Source organism: Thalassophryne amazonica, chromosome 2, assembly GCF_902500255.1.
Source record: "Thalassophryne amazonica chromosome 2, fThaAma1.1, whole genome shotgun sequence".
Taxonomy (NCBI): domain Eukaryota; kingdom Metazoa; phylum Chordata; class Actinopteri; order Batrachoidiformes; family Batrachoididae; genus Thalassophryne; species Thalassophryne amazonica.
The window spans coordinates 110,651,936-110,671,216 of record NC_047104.1 but is presented as its reverse complement, the minus strand read 5'-3'; the positions used below and the strand labels follow the sequence as shown (position 1 = coordinate 110,671,216).

Below are 19,281 nucleotides of genomic sequence, written 5' to 3'. Positions count from 1 at the left end.
TCTAACCAATAAATTGTAGATTAAAATAAATGATCACTGCTTTAATAACATAGCTGCCATGTCTTTTCCTGTATTTTTTAATGATAACTGGTTGTTGTTGCATTTTAATAGCAGGGCACTTGTAACACAAGGACATCTGTTGCCAATCCAAATTCAATAAAAATGGAGAAGTTGTAATATTCTGCTTCGTTTGTAATACAGACTCTTATTTCACAAATGGCCCTCCCCCTACGGCCTTCATACAAGTGGATCAGTCTGCAGCCCATAAGTCCTCGTCTGGAGTCCTTGTGTCCTCTTTGAGGAGTTTCATTAGCCCTTGTTGCACAGTTTGTTCGAGGTGGGAATGCTGCACCATTATTCTGCCTCCTCATTCTGGGCCATGCATAGAGCATAGAAATGAGGGAGCATTGCTCTTCTGCCAATAAGCCAAGAGTGACAGTGGCCATGGTGCTGAATCGTCATTGGTGTAAAAATGAGAGCTGGTCTCATGATGTGTTCATGTGTGCAACCACAAAGGGGAAAGTTAGCAAGTAAAGAACAACCAAGGTGCTACTATTGACATGTCTGTGGAATGGGTCACAGCAAGTGGTCCATAACCTTACACAGCACTAATAGACGAAATAGGACCAACAACCAGATGTCTCTGACTTGGAGGGTATTGCATTTCCAGCACAACTGTTATACATACGTTGTACTCGGCAATGATGCCGCCCTCGTCACGGTTCTAATTCTGGAACATCAGCACACTTTCTAAAATCACACGCTGGGCCAGAAATATGCCACATTTATTTGGGTCACTACAAGCAAGCAATGAGGATATTCTTAACAGCAGTATAGTAGAACCTCTGTTTAAAATTTAAAGTGACTATTGATTCTCTCTCGTTTTCCTCTTGAAAAATGCATGAGTGTGAAGAGTTTGTTAAAAAGCAGCTGTAAAAGTCACGTCTGAATTCAGCACTTCACAGTCAACTTGTCTAAATTTTACAGTTTATGAGTCAAACTGAAAAACATGCATAGCAAAAGAACAACAGAATTAATTCAAATTAGCTGTGAGGGTTTTATCAGTAAATCATTACTGTAAATTGTATTTGAAGATTATTTTTGAGAGCCTGAATGGACTGTCTGATGACCATATCCATCCATCCATCCATCCATCCATCCATCCATCCATCCATCCATCCATCCATCCATCCATCCATCCATCCATCCATCCATCCATCCATCCATCCATCCCATCCAGTGTGTGTGTGTACACACACACACATACATACATCTGACGCTTACATGTAAGACATGTAGCAGCTTTTCCTTATTTTTAAAGTTTCAGGCATATTAAATGTGCGTAAAATGTTTGCGTCTTAATTTTGAATTTCTTTAACAAATTACTTTCTTCAATAAAAGCAAACAAACTTTCTCTGAAGCATTTGAAATGATGTATTTACTGATTTATTTGTTTTAAATAATTAGTATGTGGAAATTTAAAATTTGGTCTTTAAGGAAAACCACCAAAAACACATTCATGCAGTGCAAAGGACCTGCACACTAGAGACGGCAACAGAACAGCAACCCCAGAGGTTGTGTGGTGCCACTACAATCTTGCTCAAAGACAGCTGAGAAAGTGTGGATGATGAATGGCAAGAAAAAAAATGATAATCTTCATTGTTTGTTCTCCTGCGCGACATTTTGTTCCACGCTATCTTCCTGTTGTTCTTTATTTTTGTTTTTGCAGATAACCTGGTAGACATGTTGGTGGGAGATGACACACAATGTCCTTGCTTCAAAGCGGTAGGAGGACCTAATTGGGTGCAGAGAAGAAAGAACAACCTTCCTCTTTTTAAAGCCGATGAATGACAGAGTACTTCAGGGCTACAATGATAGAACGGCCTCTAAAAGGAAGAAGGGGCGGAGTAGAAAGTTAATATGTGGGGAGGGACAGTCACGCTCAGCCACTCATTAACAAGCTGCCTGATTAATCCCCCACTAATGACTTTGTCTCTGTAATCAATAGTGTGTGCTCTTTAGGAAGGTCTGCACACACTGACAGGAGAAGTACAGGGGTTATCGCCGTGTACGCCATTTGAGCTTTATGGCCTGTCACCCTTCACGCGTACAGGCGGCTTTGCCTCTGTCAGGATGTAGATAATGGATGTAGTCAGTGCTCTATTCCTGCGGCAGAGCCGTCTGCATGCTGCGGGTAAAGAGAGGACATCTACAAACACTTACTGCTGAAAACTGATATGATTAAACAGTCGCTGCGAGGCTGCATTTAAAGCGGTCGTTGTGGAAAATTGGGTTTCATCTACGTTTAAAGGAGGGTACACACCAGGGAGACTGGTGGAGACTCTGATCAACTGTGATTTGGTGATCGTCCAGCCCCTGTCGCATGAAAAAGTAGTAACTGAACACACTGGAGAGACGACAGCAAACAGCCATTGAGCATGTATGTTCGGCACAGGTGTTAGAACCCTCCATGCCAGCCAGTGGCGCTAGTGTCTTGAGCCACAGACTGCTCCTCCCCAAGTGCAGGACCAACAGACAGAAAAACTCCTTTGTCCCTCAGGCCATCAGACTGTACAACTCCTCACTCAGGGGGAGGAGGAGTAACAGGAAGACAGAGGATGGGAAGGAGAGGATCAGTAATAGCCAGTAAAGCAGTACTGATCAGTATGTCTGGTATTTATATTGTATATTTATATTTATATTTGTAAACTGTTTTGAGAAAGTCTTCCAAAGGCACCATTAAAGTTCAATCTAATCTCATCGAAACAGTAAGAAAGAGAAACCGGATGTTCTGTAGATCCAAATTCATAAAAAAAGCAGTCTTTGCTCACTGCACTTACGGCTCCCAGTGAGACCTTTACTGTTGGGGGGATCTCTTCTTACCTTTAAAAACATGTTAAAATGGGTTCAAAAGTACTTTTTTCATACGCCTGCATTTGAAGTCCAAGACACAAACTCAATGCATGAGGTGCACGACAGTAGTCAGTGTAATTTATTTGATGAAATCTATAGATTAATCATATAAATCTGCCACACGAACATGTCCAACTCTTAATGGAGTACATGGTGTGTGTCCTCTTGACTTAGTTGTTGGCTTGGTTTTTACAGATAGCATTTGATGCTATAGATCATACTGTATTATTACCTCCACCAAGGAGGTTAGTGTTTTCAGTCGCGGCCGTTTGTTTGTTGGTTGGTTGGTTGGTTAGCAGGATTACTCAAAAAATACCTCAATGGATTTCAATGAAATTTTTTACCAGGGGTGTATCTTGGCCTAACTTTGAAGTCATTAAATTTTGGTAATGATCCGAACACGATCCGGATCCATTAATTTTTAAGGATTCTTTATCATTGGCAGATTAGGGCCAATTTCAACATTTTGCATCTAACTTCATGAAGAGACGGGTCACCAAAGGCAGAACAAAAAATTAAGTTATGACACAATAATAATTTAGCATTTGTTTCTCCTCATAGGAATAACTTGTTATTAGAAAATAAAAAAAACTTGTATAGGTTCATGCAGTGTGAGTGTCCAATCGGAATTGGTTCACCGTCTCATGGTTTTCCAAAATCCAATCGTAGGGCAGATTCACCTCACGTGACACACCAAAGATTGTTTTTAGGAGTGATGTGTTACTAGTTATTATAGTTTGCTGTGTGTTTGAATAAATGTGTGTGGAAAATTATTTTTCGCTTTACTTTTCCTTTCTTATTTCTGATTGTAAACCTTTATTACACTTATAAAACACAACTATAGTATATATATTTTGAAAGTACAGGTTGTCCTGAAAAAAAGAGACATAAAACTTTATTGTGGGATGCAGAGAGAGCTGTTAACAGCAAAATTAAAACTGTCCAAAAATGCCCTCGGACCCCAGAGGTTAACCACTGAATCTGAAAACATGACGGTAGATGCGTGAAACAATGTGGAATAAGTCCTCTTGCCAAAGGGTATTCCATGTGACATCAGTGACCCTATGGCCTTGGCGGAGGTTTGCGCTCTCTGAGTTCTTCTGGTCGGATAAATTATGGAAGTATGGCATCAGAGGATTAGCACATGATTAGATAGCCAACTACTTGTACAATAGGTATCAATATGTTCACATTGGGTGGAATAAATCAGAATTTTTGAGGTGTAATTGTGGGGGTGCCCCAGGGTTCAGTTCTTGGGGCCTTTGCTGTTTTTATATATATATATTTTAATGACATATGTTTGGTTTCCAAGTTTGTGAGTTGTATTTTATTTGCTGATGACACGACTGTGTTTTGTAATGGGAATCATTTGGGACAGGTTCTGAACAAGATGAAGAGGGAACTACAGAAGTTTAAGGAATGGTTGATTCTAACAATTGTCGCTTTACTTTGGTAAAAGAAAGTGCATCATAGTGCAGAGTTCCTCCGCACGTTTGTCTCAATGGTGCCGAAAAAGTGCTGATGTCCACGTCTTCCCGCAATTCCTGTGCTAGTCAGACGACATACCGGATCAGGACAGTGTCCAGTTTAAAAATGAACGGCACATTCCACTGTTACAGGAGTTTTTTGTTATGGAAAGAGGAGCGGAGGAACTCCGCGTTTCGCAGCAGAGCCGCATGGCGCAAAGCAACACCGTGATGAAGCCTCACAGGACATGTTGGGGGCATGTCCAGCTCATGCAAAAATTTCTCGGATACTCACACGACTGAAAGCAACCGGAAGCCATCTGAGCCACCTGAAAGCCATCCTGTGAGACCAACAGGAGATGGTTTTGTCCCGCGCCATGAGCGGCATGGTGGCGCAAATCCTCCGCTTCTCTTTCCATGAAAAAAAAACTCCTGTAACAGTAGAATGTGCCGAAAAAGTGCTGATGTCCACGCCTTCTGCCTTTTTTGTGAAAGTTAGACGACGTCCCGGATCAACAAAGCCTTCACATTGGAAATGATCTGGTTGTTTGAGCGGGGTTTGAGCTTAAGCACTCCTTAATCTGTGTAATCCCCATAAAATCGTCGCTGAAAGCCATCTAAATTTTCCGAATGGTGTCCACCTGGAGGTCTCTCACAGTTTCTCTGGAAAAATTTGATGCAGCAAAGCTCCAAATCGTTCAGACATTTATTCACAATAAAAATCCGACGGGAGGGTGGACCACTGCTCACACAAAGCCTGCTCACAGGCGAATGACACAACCGACAGGCATGAAAAAACTCACGCATGCGCACGAAGGTTCAAGCTTGTCTGATGCTATCACACTGATTCAATCCATATGGTTTTTTGCAAAAAATAGAAGGTACGATACTTTTGGACAGACCTCGTATTTTTGAGGAGATAGGGTTTGTGATCAAGACTTCCTGCAGTAATTGATCCGTAAACTGAAATCCATAACTAGTTAACAAGAAAAAAAATTTAGATATCATCAATGATATTCACATTTGTGAGACCCGCATTCACGTTTTGGGAGATTTTTTTTTCAGTATTCACATTTTGCAATTAACAATTTGCGGATAATTCATGGTTTGCAGCTGAGTCAGGTTTTGGGGTTAACACGGTTCACCTTTCAGCAGGACACAGCCAATATATCAAAGGAGTGGCTTCAGGACAACTCTGTGAGTGTCCTTGAGTGGCCCAGTCAGAGCCCAGACCTGAATCTGATTGAAAGTCTCTGGAGAGATCTGAAAATGGCTGTGCACTGACGCTCCCCATCCACCTGATGGAGCTTGAGAGGTTCTGCAAAGAGGAATGGGCAAAACTGCCCAAGATACTGTAGATGCACCAAGCTTGTGGCATCATTTTCAAGAAGACTTGAGGCTGTAATTGCTGCCAAGGTGCATCACAAGGTATTGAGCAAAGGGCGTGAATACACATTGTATGTACATGTGGTTTCTTGTTTTTTTTTTTTTTGTTGTGTATATATATATATATATATATATATATATATATATATATATATATAGATATATATATATATATATATATAAACTTTTTTCATGTTGTCATTATGGAGTGTTTTGAGTAGAATTTGGGGGGTGGGGTGAACTTACTCCATTTTGGAATAAGGCTGTAGCAAAATGTGTGAAAAGTGAAGCACTGTGAATGCAGTGTAATGTTCACTTTTTGTTGTGTTTTATAATAAATATTTGTATTTATTTACTGTGTCTTTTTTAACTGCAGATATGAGTGAATGATCTTCCATGCTTAATAAAGTATACATTATATTCCATGCTATTTTATTAGTAATAATATAAATGTCCAAGGTACATTAATTTTCAGAGAAATATCTATCTATCTATCTATCTATCTATCTATATACGTGTATCTATCTATCTATCTATCTATCTATCTATCTATCTATCTATCTATCTATCTATCTATCTATCTATCTATCTATCTATCTATCTATCTATCTATCTATCTATCTATCTATCTATCTATCTATATATATATATATATATATATATATGTATGTGTGTGTGTTTACTATGTATGACTTCATCATATGATCTGTGTGACTTCATTTTAATGTTACTCACCATTCATTCATTTTCTATACCTACTTCATTCAAGAGTCACGGGGCTCGAGCCTAACCCAACAGCCATCGGTATAGGGTGCACCCCAGGCACTACACCAGTCTATATAAAATCTAGTCACTTCTAGTTATTTATTGATGTTATAGCCCCATCCAGGGTTCTAGCTAGTAGGACCTATTTAGTGCTGAGTAAATTATGTGATTGCGGCTCATAGCTTTGGGGGTTGCGGGTACCTGGACCCACGGCCCCCCAAAAGATATAGGGTTTTATACCACTAAAGCATTATTGGCAAGCCTTATTTTAACTAATTTTGGGGTAGTTTTGGATGCATTGAAAGCAAGAATAATAAACAAAAATTATCATTATGTTGTAATATTTGTAAGATCAACGTTCTTTTTTGCATGTTTCTGTCTAAGTCTAACTTAATAAATTAAATAACATTGAAAATGTTAAAACACATCAACATTTAATGGACAAAGCTCTCTCTTCAAAAATGACACACAGTAGTTTTTAATCGAGTGAAGCAAGCAGTTTTTCTGTCATCCTGACAGTTTTGTTTTTGTTGTTGTTGTTTGTTTTTATTTTTCAAACATGTTGAGTGGTATTGTATGATATTTCTTTTTAAACAATATAACACCTAATTGCCTTGTTTGAACAAGAGCCTGAACCTGGACTGATTTGTCAAACTTGCTCTTTTAAATGAAAAACTTTGTGAATCAGTTTTCAGCTCTTTCACTAATGCTGTACCCCTCCTCCTCTCCACCCCTCCTTCTCCCCCCCCCCCCCCCTCCACACACACACACACACACACACACACACTTGGATCGCTCAGGTGTCTGTTATTTATGAAAACGGTTTATGAGCTTTTTGGAAACACAAAGCCTTTCAAACTGTAAAATAAACTCTAAATGTATTATCAAATACAGAAGTACCTCTGGATTACTTAATGTAGAATTTTCATGACAGATTTTTTTTTTTCTTCAGCTCAGAGCAGAGACACTGTTTTCAGCTGCTGCCCTTCACAGCTCTGTGGCCACACTCTCTGATCTCTGCTGTTTGTGATTTGATACGAAGAAAATGAGAAATATATTTATTACTTTAATTATTTCTTTAAAATTGCAAAACTATGACTCTATAAGGTTGAAATACGATCAAATTGGTACATTTTCAGCAACATTTCAGTTTTTTTTTTTTTTTCCCAGAAATTCTGTGCTAGGTGGCACAGCCAATTTGAACAGGAGAGCCGGGTGGAAATTTGCAGTACCAGGCAGGGTCGCCCGGCGGTGCCCACCGTGGCTAGAACCCTGGTCCCATCTACTTCAAAGAAAATCCATCCAGTTCTGTTGTCCACAGTGACACAGACACACAAACCAGTCAAATAATACGCTACTCCATGGCTTCATCAATACAGAGTGAAAATATTGTAGCAACTCGGTCAAACCTGTTGGAGATTTAACCATTTTTCTAGTTACACCATATCTCCAAATAATATACACCAGCACTGCTCATGGAAATGGCTTGCACGTTCCCCCCCCCCCCCCCCCCCCCCCCCAGAACCCATATTTGAAGATAATTCATTGATTACTTTTGATAAACTGATGCAGAGGATGGCAACAATGTTAAACATTTTTATGATTACAAATGAAAACACTGTCTGAATGGTACAATTAGTTTAACTAAAAACACTCTTCAACCAGCTCATCATTAGAAAAACTAACTTACAATAAAGAACCAAATGAAACCTGTCTCAAAAACAAAAGGCAAAAAATTTAATATTGCATTCTATTAAACCATGAGAGAGAGAGGAAGGAAAAGACCTTGACTTTTTCTGTGATCCAGACAGATGAATTTCAGTCTGCAAAAATTCTTTTCTGATGTCACTTACAGACAACATCCAACATACAATTTATAAAATACTCCAGGGATACACTTCACATGATCATTTTTAAATGGGCTGTATTTATATACTGCTTTTCTCTCTCATATACTGTAGATCAAAGGCCTTTACAATGTCATGTTCATTCAATCACTTCCAGATGCCAGGGTGTTGTTGTGTAAGGCACAAAACCACCAATTTTGGAGTTAAGGACCTTGCTCAAGGCTTTGGCTGCCTGGTTGGGGAACTGAACCCATCACAAGTTCACTTCTCTAACCTTGTGTCATCGTTTCTCCAATACAAATAGAATGAAATCACCAAATGTGATTTTCAGTCAAATACAAGTCCCCTCATCCCTTCAAAGTCACTGCAGGTGAAAGCACAACCCAGACCGATGTTTCTGCTGGACTACTTTGAGCAGATGCTGTGAGCTGATCCTCCCATGTCTGATGTCATGGTTCTGGTGCCTGGTGTGTGTTGCACCTGGGTTCTTTTAGCATGTGAAAATGGCCAGAAGAGTGAGACAGCATGTACTGATGGCAATGACAGTTAAGTTTGTCTCTAAACAGTTTGAGATATTGTTTAACAGTTTCTATGTGGCCACTATCCCTTGCCAGATGTTTGGTTCCTGGATAAAACATAATTTCTGTTATTTTTTCAGACTTGAAGTACTCAGACTCTCTGTGCAATGGAATGGTTCACTGGTTGGTATTGTGGTTGATGTAACTCTTTAATAGATTTAGTTCTAGTTTATTCTTTAAGCGTGTATCTGATTTCAGTGTTGTTTCTAAGAGTTACTGAAGTTTAGGTTTATTTCTAAATGTCCTACTTTGATTTTATTCTAACGGCTTGACAGGTTCAGCCTACTTCCTGTTTTACTTGATACAGTCTTCTCTGTTCTTGTTAGGTTGCTTTCTTCCTGTTGCACTCACACCTGACTCACTTGGCCACCAGTGCACCTGCAGTCAATCATAATCACCTCCCAGTCTATTTAAACTCTGCTTGTCAGGTACCTGTTGGTTGCTTTTGCTGTACTGTGTGTTTATGTCTTTCAAGTTAAATGTTCTGCTTTAGATCTGTATTTTCTTTTATGATCTTTGACCCTGCGGTTAGATTTTTGGACTTTGTGCTTTGATCAGTTGGCTTTGATTGAAGAACACTGTTTGAACATACCCTGCTGGTTTTGTGTATTTGGGGGTCACATCAGAACCAAAACTTAACATCCAAGTATATAACTCCATCTGTGTGGTGTCAGTTAAATGCCTGACTCCAAACATGAAGCATGCCCCCCCACTCTGGATACAGGCTTTATTTTCAGACACTGAAGACGATTATCATTCGGATATGAAGGTTCTGGTCCATACCCCCACCTATTGCCTGTTGGGCAATGATGCATCAAACATGAACTGTTACAAAAACCAAATGTCCTATTGTGATGCACTAAAAAATAAAAGCCTTCATAGGTACTTGGCCGAACACAGAAACCAGGAAATATCATAACTTTACTGCTGCCCTCATGTGTTTATTGGAAACGTTCTCCCAAATCTTCAATGACTTACAGGAAATAAAGCCATTCTGTCTGTTCCACCAACAGGAAAATACAGCTGTAAACCTGCTGTTGCAAAGTGAAATTGATCACCCATTTAAAGAGTAAGTCAATGAGGTTAAATGGGTGTCAGCTAGTTAGCAATTAGGCACCAGTGCTGTGACAATGTGGGAAGGAAACGTGACTGAAGATGCAAGAAGGGTTTCACTCGCATCATATTAACTTGAATATGCTTATTAAATCTGTGTTTTTATCATTTAAATACCCCATTTCATAAATGGGTTTAAACCTTACAGTGGGTGCCTCATAAAGCAGCTAAATCATAATGTACGTGCACTAAACTGAGTTCCATTAGCTGTGTTTTGATGTGGTTCTGTGCAGATTGTCAGATATCCTTCAGTTTCTGTGCACAGCTGCACTCCTAGGTGAGCTGCCATTTAAGCCGCACACCGCAGTCATATCTGTGCAAAATCATTTTCAAAGAGACGTGTTTGTTTTTCTTCAGGTTTGAACTCTTTGCTGAAGGTCTCGGCACTGAATAAAGTCATTGTTGGCTTTGTCCTATCCTGGCCATTGGTTGCCAAGCAACCCTGGCTCCCAGAAGGCCGTTCTTCCAGCTTTTGTGCAGAAGCACATGGGTACTGTATGTCTCACAGATGCTAAAAGCAATCCCGAATACTACAGAAAATGGGATTCACACACATAATTCTGTTTTTCAAAGAGGCATTTTTATTTGAAGAACAGTTTGATTTGGTACTATCATTTATTTCCATGTGAAGACTTGAAGGTGTACAGACTTAAGGATTTTTTTTTAAGTCATTAAAAAGGATTTCTTGTGCACCACCTTTTATTTTATTTGAGCCTTTTAAATAGGGGATTCATTGTCAATATGATAAAAAGTCATGTTGTCAAGAAAAAAATTAATAAAGATAGTTACCCTGAAGGGGAAAAGCAAAAGAACAGATAGCCTTGAATTATGTTCAGTCGTAACCCATACAACCTATTGTAGCGATGCCATAGATCATGTGGGGGCTTCCCCCAACTTGCATGAGGAGTGCTGGGAAGCATGCGGTGACGGCCAATCAGAGCAGAGAAAGGCACAGCAGTGTCAGCTGGGCGCTCATTACAAAATGAGCCAAGATGATGGAAAACACTCTGAAATAACATATTTCTGTATAAATCTGTCTCATATTTTGTAAAGGTTAGTAAGAAAGAAACACTTATTGAAACAAGATAACACCTCTAAAGTGATTAAAGATGATGGCCATTTGCGCGCATCACACAAAGGTCATCACTCACTGGTAACGTCTGGTAACTTCAAAACCTCATGCACACGCACATCCTCCTACAGACACTGTAAAAAGGAAATATATATATATATATATATATATATATATATATATATATATATATATATATATATATATATAATATATATATGGAATTCCCCTAAATAAATGTTAGCTGCATTAAGATGAGGTGTAACTTTGCAACGCATTTCAAAAATAAATGGACATCATAATGCTTGGGTTTCAGTAGAAAGTACATTTTCAGTGTTTTTGTGAAAATTTGAAAGGCTGTTCCACCTTTTAATGTCAAACCTTAAGTTTGAAAGTGGATGGTATGCTGACTATTCTAAATAACTAAGGAATTATGAAAATATTGATGCATTTTTATTTTTGGTGCCCTGAGCAATGAAGTCATACAAACATGGGAAATTTAGCCTGATTTCACCTGCTGCTGATAAACGCTTCAGAAATATGAAGATGTGAGGAATGTGAACTGATGACATCACATAGGTTAACGCCCCTTGGGGCCCTCTATTGAAATTAATAAGGGGGAAAACTGAAGTTTCTACAGTGTAAAATGTCTTTTGTGTGTGTGGACAGATTTCCCGAAAAGATTTTGAGGAGGAAAGTGGGAGGGAGTGTTTATAGATGTACTGTACATTATTATTTATCTCTTTATTTTGTGAGTGCCTCTAGGACAGACTCAGGGCTGTGAAATGAAAATGGTAAAATCTGAGGAAAATTTGCAAGGGGGACTGGGGCCCATTTAATTTTGTACATAATGATACATTTTCAGCATCACCTGGAAGAAAAATCTCAAAAGAAGTGTATATTTAAATGATCCTTGAGTCAACCTTTTCATTTGAACTGTCAGTGATAATGTTGAAATAAGAACGGAAGGAGGACCTGGAATGATTTCCAACACAGCGTGAAAATGTGGTCTTCAAAACATGGATCTAACTATGGGTTCTATTCTTTCCATTCATGGATACAGGTGGAGGGACTTCAGATGGGTAATATAGTCTGACATGACATCCGTGCCCAGCCGGCCCGCGCGTGTGTCCTGCCCGTTCACTGCAGGACTGACACCATGTCATGTGGAACAGAGGTCACATGAATGATGTGACAGTCAGATCGCCCACTGCGTGTTAGGATCTGATGGTCCGTTTAAACCTGGGGGCAGCCTGTCAATGACCTGCAGCGTGCGCTCACTGCAGCAATGTTTTTATTTATGTCCACATGATGACAGCAAGCAGACCCACGCGCGTCACAGTGGGCAGTTGTTAGTCCATGTCCGTCCAAACACAGTACGTGTTTGGACGTGATCCACAACACTACATGTTGTCCAGATCCACAGATCTCCACAGCTGCTTCTGTCAGTGGCCACACCTCCTGTCAGTTCAGCGCACACACCAAAGCCACACTTGTGGGGCACTTAGACAATTTTCACTGCCAGCACGACAGTGATCATCTGCTGACTGTTGTCATGTTAATAGTGTGAATGGCCACACATTTTCTAAGTGCCATGTGAGCGGTGTTAGATGTTCATGTATGTCACCTGGAATTTGGCCAACACCTGCCACGAGAGGGTTCGATGGACTCGCACAGCGCACACTCTGTCTTTCAGCCGCTGGTGTGTGCAAATAGTTGTAGGTGTATGAGGCAGCTACGATTTTACACGTTTTGCACACGATTCCTGCTTCATGCCCACTTTATGCGTAAATCAACGCAAATTCGCACTATGTGTGAAGGGGCCCTTATGTGAAGCATGTCTGGCACTTTTTGTACAGTGCTGGGCTTTAGAACAAGTTTTTGGTGGTCTAAGGTACAGACATTTTATGGAGATTGGATGAAACAAATGCGTCATTGCTGTACTCAACCACACTATCTTCGCACAGAAGCACAAGTGTCAACCTGGTCTCATGGCATGTTGTGATTCAGCAGGACAAAATATATATTAATCTATTGGTTCATCATATTGTCATGAAAAGTGCAAAATTTTCATCATGGGAGCACTAATTAATTCTGTGATGGGTGCACGTAATAAAAATGCAGGGGGGGGGGTGGTTAAGGGAAGGAGTAGGGTTAGCTTATGGTTAGGGTTGGGGGAAGGAGTAGGGTTAGTGATACTGAGTTAAAAAAAGTCACGAAAATTTGAATCATTTCGTGATGGAAGGACGGAGGAAAACAAATGTGAGACTGGGCTGAATTATTGTTGTAGGATGCAGGCACTGGGCTTAAAATTAAGAACTACATCAGGTGGAAACAAGCAATGACACTTGCACTTGGTGTTTTTTAATAGGGCACTACTGTATGTCTAGTAAAATATGATTGTCTGTCTGTCTGTCTGTCTGTCTGTCTGTCTGTCTGTCTAATGGTTGAATTTTACTTCTGCATATCAACATCATCTTACTGCAGTTCAGCTTAGAGTTCTTTGCCTTCAGTTCCATGTTGGCACTGGGGTAAGAGCTACACTGAGTACCAGAAAACATTTTAGTCAAAATCCTGAGTGGAAATAATTTTCACCCTGTTTAACAGAGCAAAGCAGATTATAATATAGTAAATCATTAGCTGGGTATCTTGTGTGCTGAAATGTTTCACTTCATGTTTTATTGCAAACATGAAGCACTCCATTTCTCTATCATTCTGTTGTGGTTCCAGCCTATCCGACTGCAGTGGGTATTCAAACAATCAGGTTCTTTTTGATGTGGCGCAGCCACAATGTGCTGTTGAGTTGGACGGGTCACACCACCATCACATCAAGCAACACTAACTTGTGCTGAAAACAGATGGCTCTGTTCCTCATACCGTTGAACGCACCATCAAGGAGGATTCTTGCGAATTATTTTTGTTTTTTAGTTCTACTACAACCCAGTCTCACGGCATGTCGTGATTCAGCAGCACAAAATATATATTAATCTATTGTTTTTCTGATATTGTCACCAAAAGTGCAAAATGTTCATCATGGGAGCACAATTTTTTTAAATACATTCCGTGATGGCTGCACGAAACTTAAAAGTGACGTGGGGAGTCAGGGTAGTTATGGTTAGGGGAAGGCATAGGGTAGGGTTAGTAATGAGTTTTAAAAAAGTCTCAAATTTTAAACATTCATGACAGGAGCATGGAAAAAAAAAACCCTGTGAGACTGGATTGTCTGTATAGTGATGTAACGTTGTTGTCATTTGTTGGGGGGGGGGGGCACAGTTGTTGTTTGCCCCTCCTTTTGTTGGAGCATTGGAATTTTTTTTTTCATGTTTTTTGATCTAATTTTATTGGACAATGCGCAAACAGAATTTTTATTCACCCGTTACTCTGGCTGTGATAACCTTGACAACCACCAAGGCCGTTGTGTTCAACGTCCAACTTCCAGCTACTTTTATGAAGTATTTCATCTGTGTGATTTTTTTTTTTTTTTCTTCAATTGTCACAAAACGTTAAGCTACGATAACTAGTTATCGATGGATGTCACATAACTCAGATTGCAGCTGAGGCACTCTGAAGTATTCAAAGTTTTGAATTGGCGCATTGAATCAAAGCTAGGCTTGCAGGTTGAATTCCAAACACATCGGTGGTTAGCAGCATGCAGCTGAGCAATTTCATCAAAGTTCAACAGCTTCACAAAACTGTGTTTAAAGCATTTCCATGAATCAAATACATTACACGAGGTCCTATATAGCCTTACAGAGTAATAACTTGCTCTGAAGGGGCGCCTGAACATCTTATAACAGTTCTACACCGTGATTAACTGATTTATTGATGTGTGCGTGCATGCAGACCTGCAGCAAATTCTACCTTCATGAAGAAGAGAAGGTGTGCTCTCTTAAAAATCAGTGCAGATGAAGTGTCTTGTTCACTTCAGTTCCTGGTATCGTGAGCAGGAATTGAACCTAGTAGGTGCACATATTGGTAGCATAACTTGTTATTTGAGCTACCTGCTCTAACCCCACAAAAATTAACAATATCACAGAAATAATCCATTACTGTACGATTAACAGCTGGTACTTTCTACAACTCAAACATACACTGTTACAAGACCGTACAACCCTCCATGTTTATGAATGTAACTGAAGCAAACACTTTGTTCCTTCTCTCCGTAGCGCTCTCAACATATGCAGGATTTTGAAGTTGCTATAAATGAGGTGTTTTTTTTTTTTGTTTTTGTTTTTTTCAAAGCTACTGCTGCATGATGTTAGCTGCATTTTCATGTGTTAAAAGTTTCACAGTTTGAGGAGCGTGTTGATGTAAATATACAATACTCACTCGTACGTACAGAACTTTATCCCCAACTCGATAGCAACCTTTAGGCTGTTTCTCTACAGGGAATGTGGTGGGACAGCTGCAGGGAGGATCCTCGATCATGTTTCTTACCTGGAACAGATTGGACAGACAGGCATATGGCAAAGTTGAGTGCAAACACCTTCAGTCTAAAAGCTCAGTGATGTTTAATTCACTGCAATGCGTACAGTCTCATCCAAAAGCGTGCCTACGGTGCTTCGTCGCGTAGGTTTGTTGCAACGATGAGGCAGAGCTGCCGACGAGGAGGGAGGTGTGTCTTCAGGTGTGAGGCTAGTGGTGGAGACTGACACCAGGTTTTGGTCTGAGGGGGTAGCTGACAGTGGAGCGGGCGTGTTAGAGACTCTGGTTGAAGAAAACAAAGGTGTTTGTGTTGAGGCTGTGTTTGTATGTGGGTTGGCGGTTGAGGGGGAGGAAAAACACTCTGCCGCTGGGTTTGTTATGGCTGATGGAAGATCAGAGACAAGGGAAGCTGAAAGAGGTTCAGGCAGACAAGCCGTGGATGGAGGGGGAGGAGACGGGGTTGGGAGGAGTTCTGGTTGCACCATTGAACTCGGTGCAGGAGGAAAAGGGAGGTGCAGAGGGGATGATGGAGATAAGGACCTAGTCTCTTCTTTCTCTAGCTCACTCTCCTCCAACTGGACCAGGCCCGGAGGCTCCACTCCATACCTGAGGGGGAAGAACAGGTTCATGCTAAATGTTAAAGCAACACTTAGAGCCCCTTCACACATAGTACAACTCGGGGCAAATCACAGCGGAACAGCTCATATGAGCAAACCACGAAAACATAGAGCCAATGGGCAGGCGTCCACGATGCCACTGCGACGGATTCATGCAAGCGGGAACACAGGTGCGATGTGGTTACTCATCGTGCAGCTGCTGTGAAAATAAAAAATGCATGCCACCCATGGGATTTGAACCTGCACTTCCCAAAAGCTCTGATTGCCAGCCAGAAACTTTACCACTGAGCTACCATCGCTGTCCTGTAAAAGGTGCGGGACAATGCCTGATATCAAGAAGGAGATGGATGTATTTTAGAAAAAATAAAACCACACTGCATTTTATTAAATCCCTCTTATCAAGCGGGCAGTACAAGTATGATCCATGGTCACAGACATACAGTAATGAAATGACACAAATGAGAAGCAGTGCGCTCTTGTCCACATCTGCTGGAGGCATGTCCAGCTAGCCCCGCATGTGTCTTGTGGACGGCACGCCAGAGGACAGACACTGCATCATGTGGAACAGAGCTCACGGTGTCGTAACATTCAGATCGCCTGCTGCGTGGTACGATCTGATAGTCCATTTCACCTGGGGTAACCTGTCAATGTGCACATGCTTGCTGCAGCCTAGTGCAACAGCGATATGCTTTTGTCTGTCCACATGAGGACAGCAAGCAGTCGCACGTCCATCACAGTGGACAGTTGTTAGTTCATGTCTATCCAAACACAATACGTGTTCCCCAGCCATGACATCCAGAACCACAGATCTCCACAGCTGCTCCTGTCGGTGGCCACACACCGTGTCACTGTGTCTGTTTGTAAAGCCACACTTGTGGAGAACTTAGACAAATTTCACATCCAGCTCGAATGTGATTGTCTGCTGACTGTTGTCGTGCTAATCCACACATTTTTGAAGTGCCAAGCGAGCGGTGTTAGATGTTCGTGTGTGTCAGCTGGAATATGGCCAACACCTGCCGCGAGAGGATTCTATGGGCTCTCACAGGGCACACCTTCAGCCGCTGGTGTGCGCAAATAGATGTACGAGGCACTAGAGGCAGCTATTTTACGCTTTTTGTATACAATTCCTGCTTCATGTGCAATTCGACCACATTTGTACTATGTGTGAAGGGGCATTTAATTTGCATCACTGAAACTGACGTCATTGAAAGAAACTGATGTTTTTGCTGCACTTCAGGTCATGACTGTCTGGAGTCTAAGTGGGGAAAAAAAAAAAAAAATCAAAGCCCAATATATTCTCAAAGCATTTCACATTTTATCACGTAAAAAAACTGTAAGCGTAGAATCTTATGCATATACCTTCAATATGCTAAATGAGCTTTAGGGTTTGGGTTAGAATAACAAAATCTATAAATAATGAATGTATGAGTTCAGTGGTAAGAATATTTGCAGGATTTGAAAGCTGGAACATGCCATTCTATCTTGCAAAGAAAGAAAATATTCTTTCATTGTGCAAATGAAAAACATTCATTATTTGTTTTACATGACACCTAAATAGATCCACATTGTTTGATATTATTTTTCTTAAAATTAAGACAGACATTTCTTATCAGAGCAGGACATGGAGAGCAGTAGGGCACAGAACTGTCTGTCTGTATCCACTCAGCAGCTGACTCCAGCCTGTAGGCCAAACTCACTGCTGAGCTTAGTGAACATGGCAGATGAATTCGGTGGTGTCTGTGGAAGCAAAGTTTTGTTTTCTTCAATTCAGCAAAAAAAACAAAAAAAAAAAACACAATCGGAGCATCTAATTATTCATCTGATACCACTTGTACTGCTGCAAAAGAATACTGTGACTGCTCCCCAAGAATACTGTGACTACTGGACTAATTTCCTCATACAACATATAACATATACAACATATAATAAATGTTGCATGGCATATAATCCACCAATCAAATGACAAGATCTACTTCTGTGTCATGTAATGTATAATAAGTACAAGATGAATGTCTTATGACATCATAGCCTGCATGTGGGATATGTAGGAATTTTTACTTACATCTTATGGAAAAAAAAAAATTGTTAGGATAACCCGAATAGCATTTATTTTGTCCATGGCTGAAAATTTTAAGAATAGAAAAACTCTGATCTGTTTCAATTTATTAAACTTATTGAGAGCCAAATCATGAAGCAGGGGTGGTAGACAAGTGGTTAATGCGCTTGGTTTCCTTGGATTGGCGACCCCGAGTGCAAACAAGGGAGCAGCCGAAGGGACTTAACTATTGAGCGCCAAATCACGACAGCATCGTCTCAAGGCACTTCACATAAAACAACTCAACAATAAAAACCAAAAAAAATCTAATAAAAAAAAAAATCAAAGAGCATGATCAAAAGGTTAAAAAGGTAAAAAAAATAAAAATAATAAAAGCATAGTAAACAATATATTAATCATGTAAAATAGAAAACAAATGCATCTTCACACGTGACTTAAGTCTCCACAGAGTCTGACTGCCTCACTAGTATAGGGAGATCATTCCACAGGACTGGGGAACAATAGGAAAAGGCTCTTATTTCCCACAGACTTTTTATTCACCCTAGGAACACAGAGCAATCCTGTGTCCTGTAAGCGCAAAGTCTGGGCCAGTATGTAGGGCTTAAGTAGACCCTCCAAGCAGGGTGGTGCCAGTCCGTGAGCAATTTTATAGACCAGTAGCAGGACCTTAAAATCTGTTCTTGAAGAGATGCCACTATGGGAGTAATGTAGTCAAACCTTCTGCATCATGTCTGGAGTCTGGCAGCAGCATTTTGAACAAATTGAAGACCCCTGATTCTGGACTATGGCAACCCAGAAACTAAAACATTGCAATAATCTAATCTAGAAGAAACAAATGCATGTATCAGGGTCTGAGTCAGCCATAGACAGGGTAGGATGGATCTTCACTATATTTCGCAGATGGAAGTAAGCAGTCCTCGTGATGTTTTTAATGTGGAGGTCAAAGGAAAACGTAGCATCAAAAATTACCCCAAGGTTCCTTTGTCTGTATGATGTATAACGCACGAACCTAAACTAAGCGCTAGCTGGTCAAACCGATGCCG

The 19,281-nt window shown here is 40.4% G+C and overlaps 1 protein-coding gene across 1 annotated transcript in view; it reads right to left on the bottom strand.

The window, feature by feature from the left end:
• The window catches only part of gas2b (growth arrest-specific 2b), a 52,867-nt gene that overhangs the window by 9,111 nt on the left and 24,475 nt on the right, over positions 1-19,281 (bottom strand). The window contains exons 6-7 of the mRNA XM_034191728.1: positions 15,673-16,171; positions 15,470-15,577 (exon numbers count right to left, since the gene is read on the bottom strand). Of these exons, the coding sequence (XP_034047619.1) occupies positions 15,470-15,577; positions 15,673-16,171 (607 nt within the window). The remainder of the gene's footprint in view (positions 1-15,469; positions 15,578-15,672; positions 16,172-19,281) is intronic.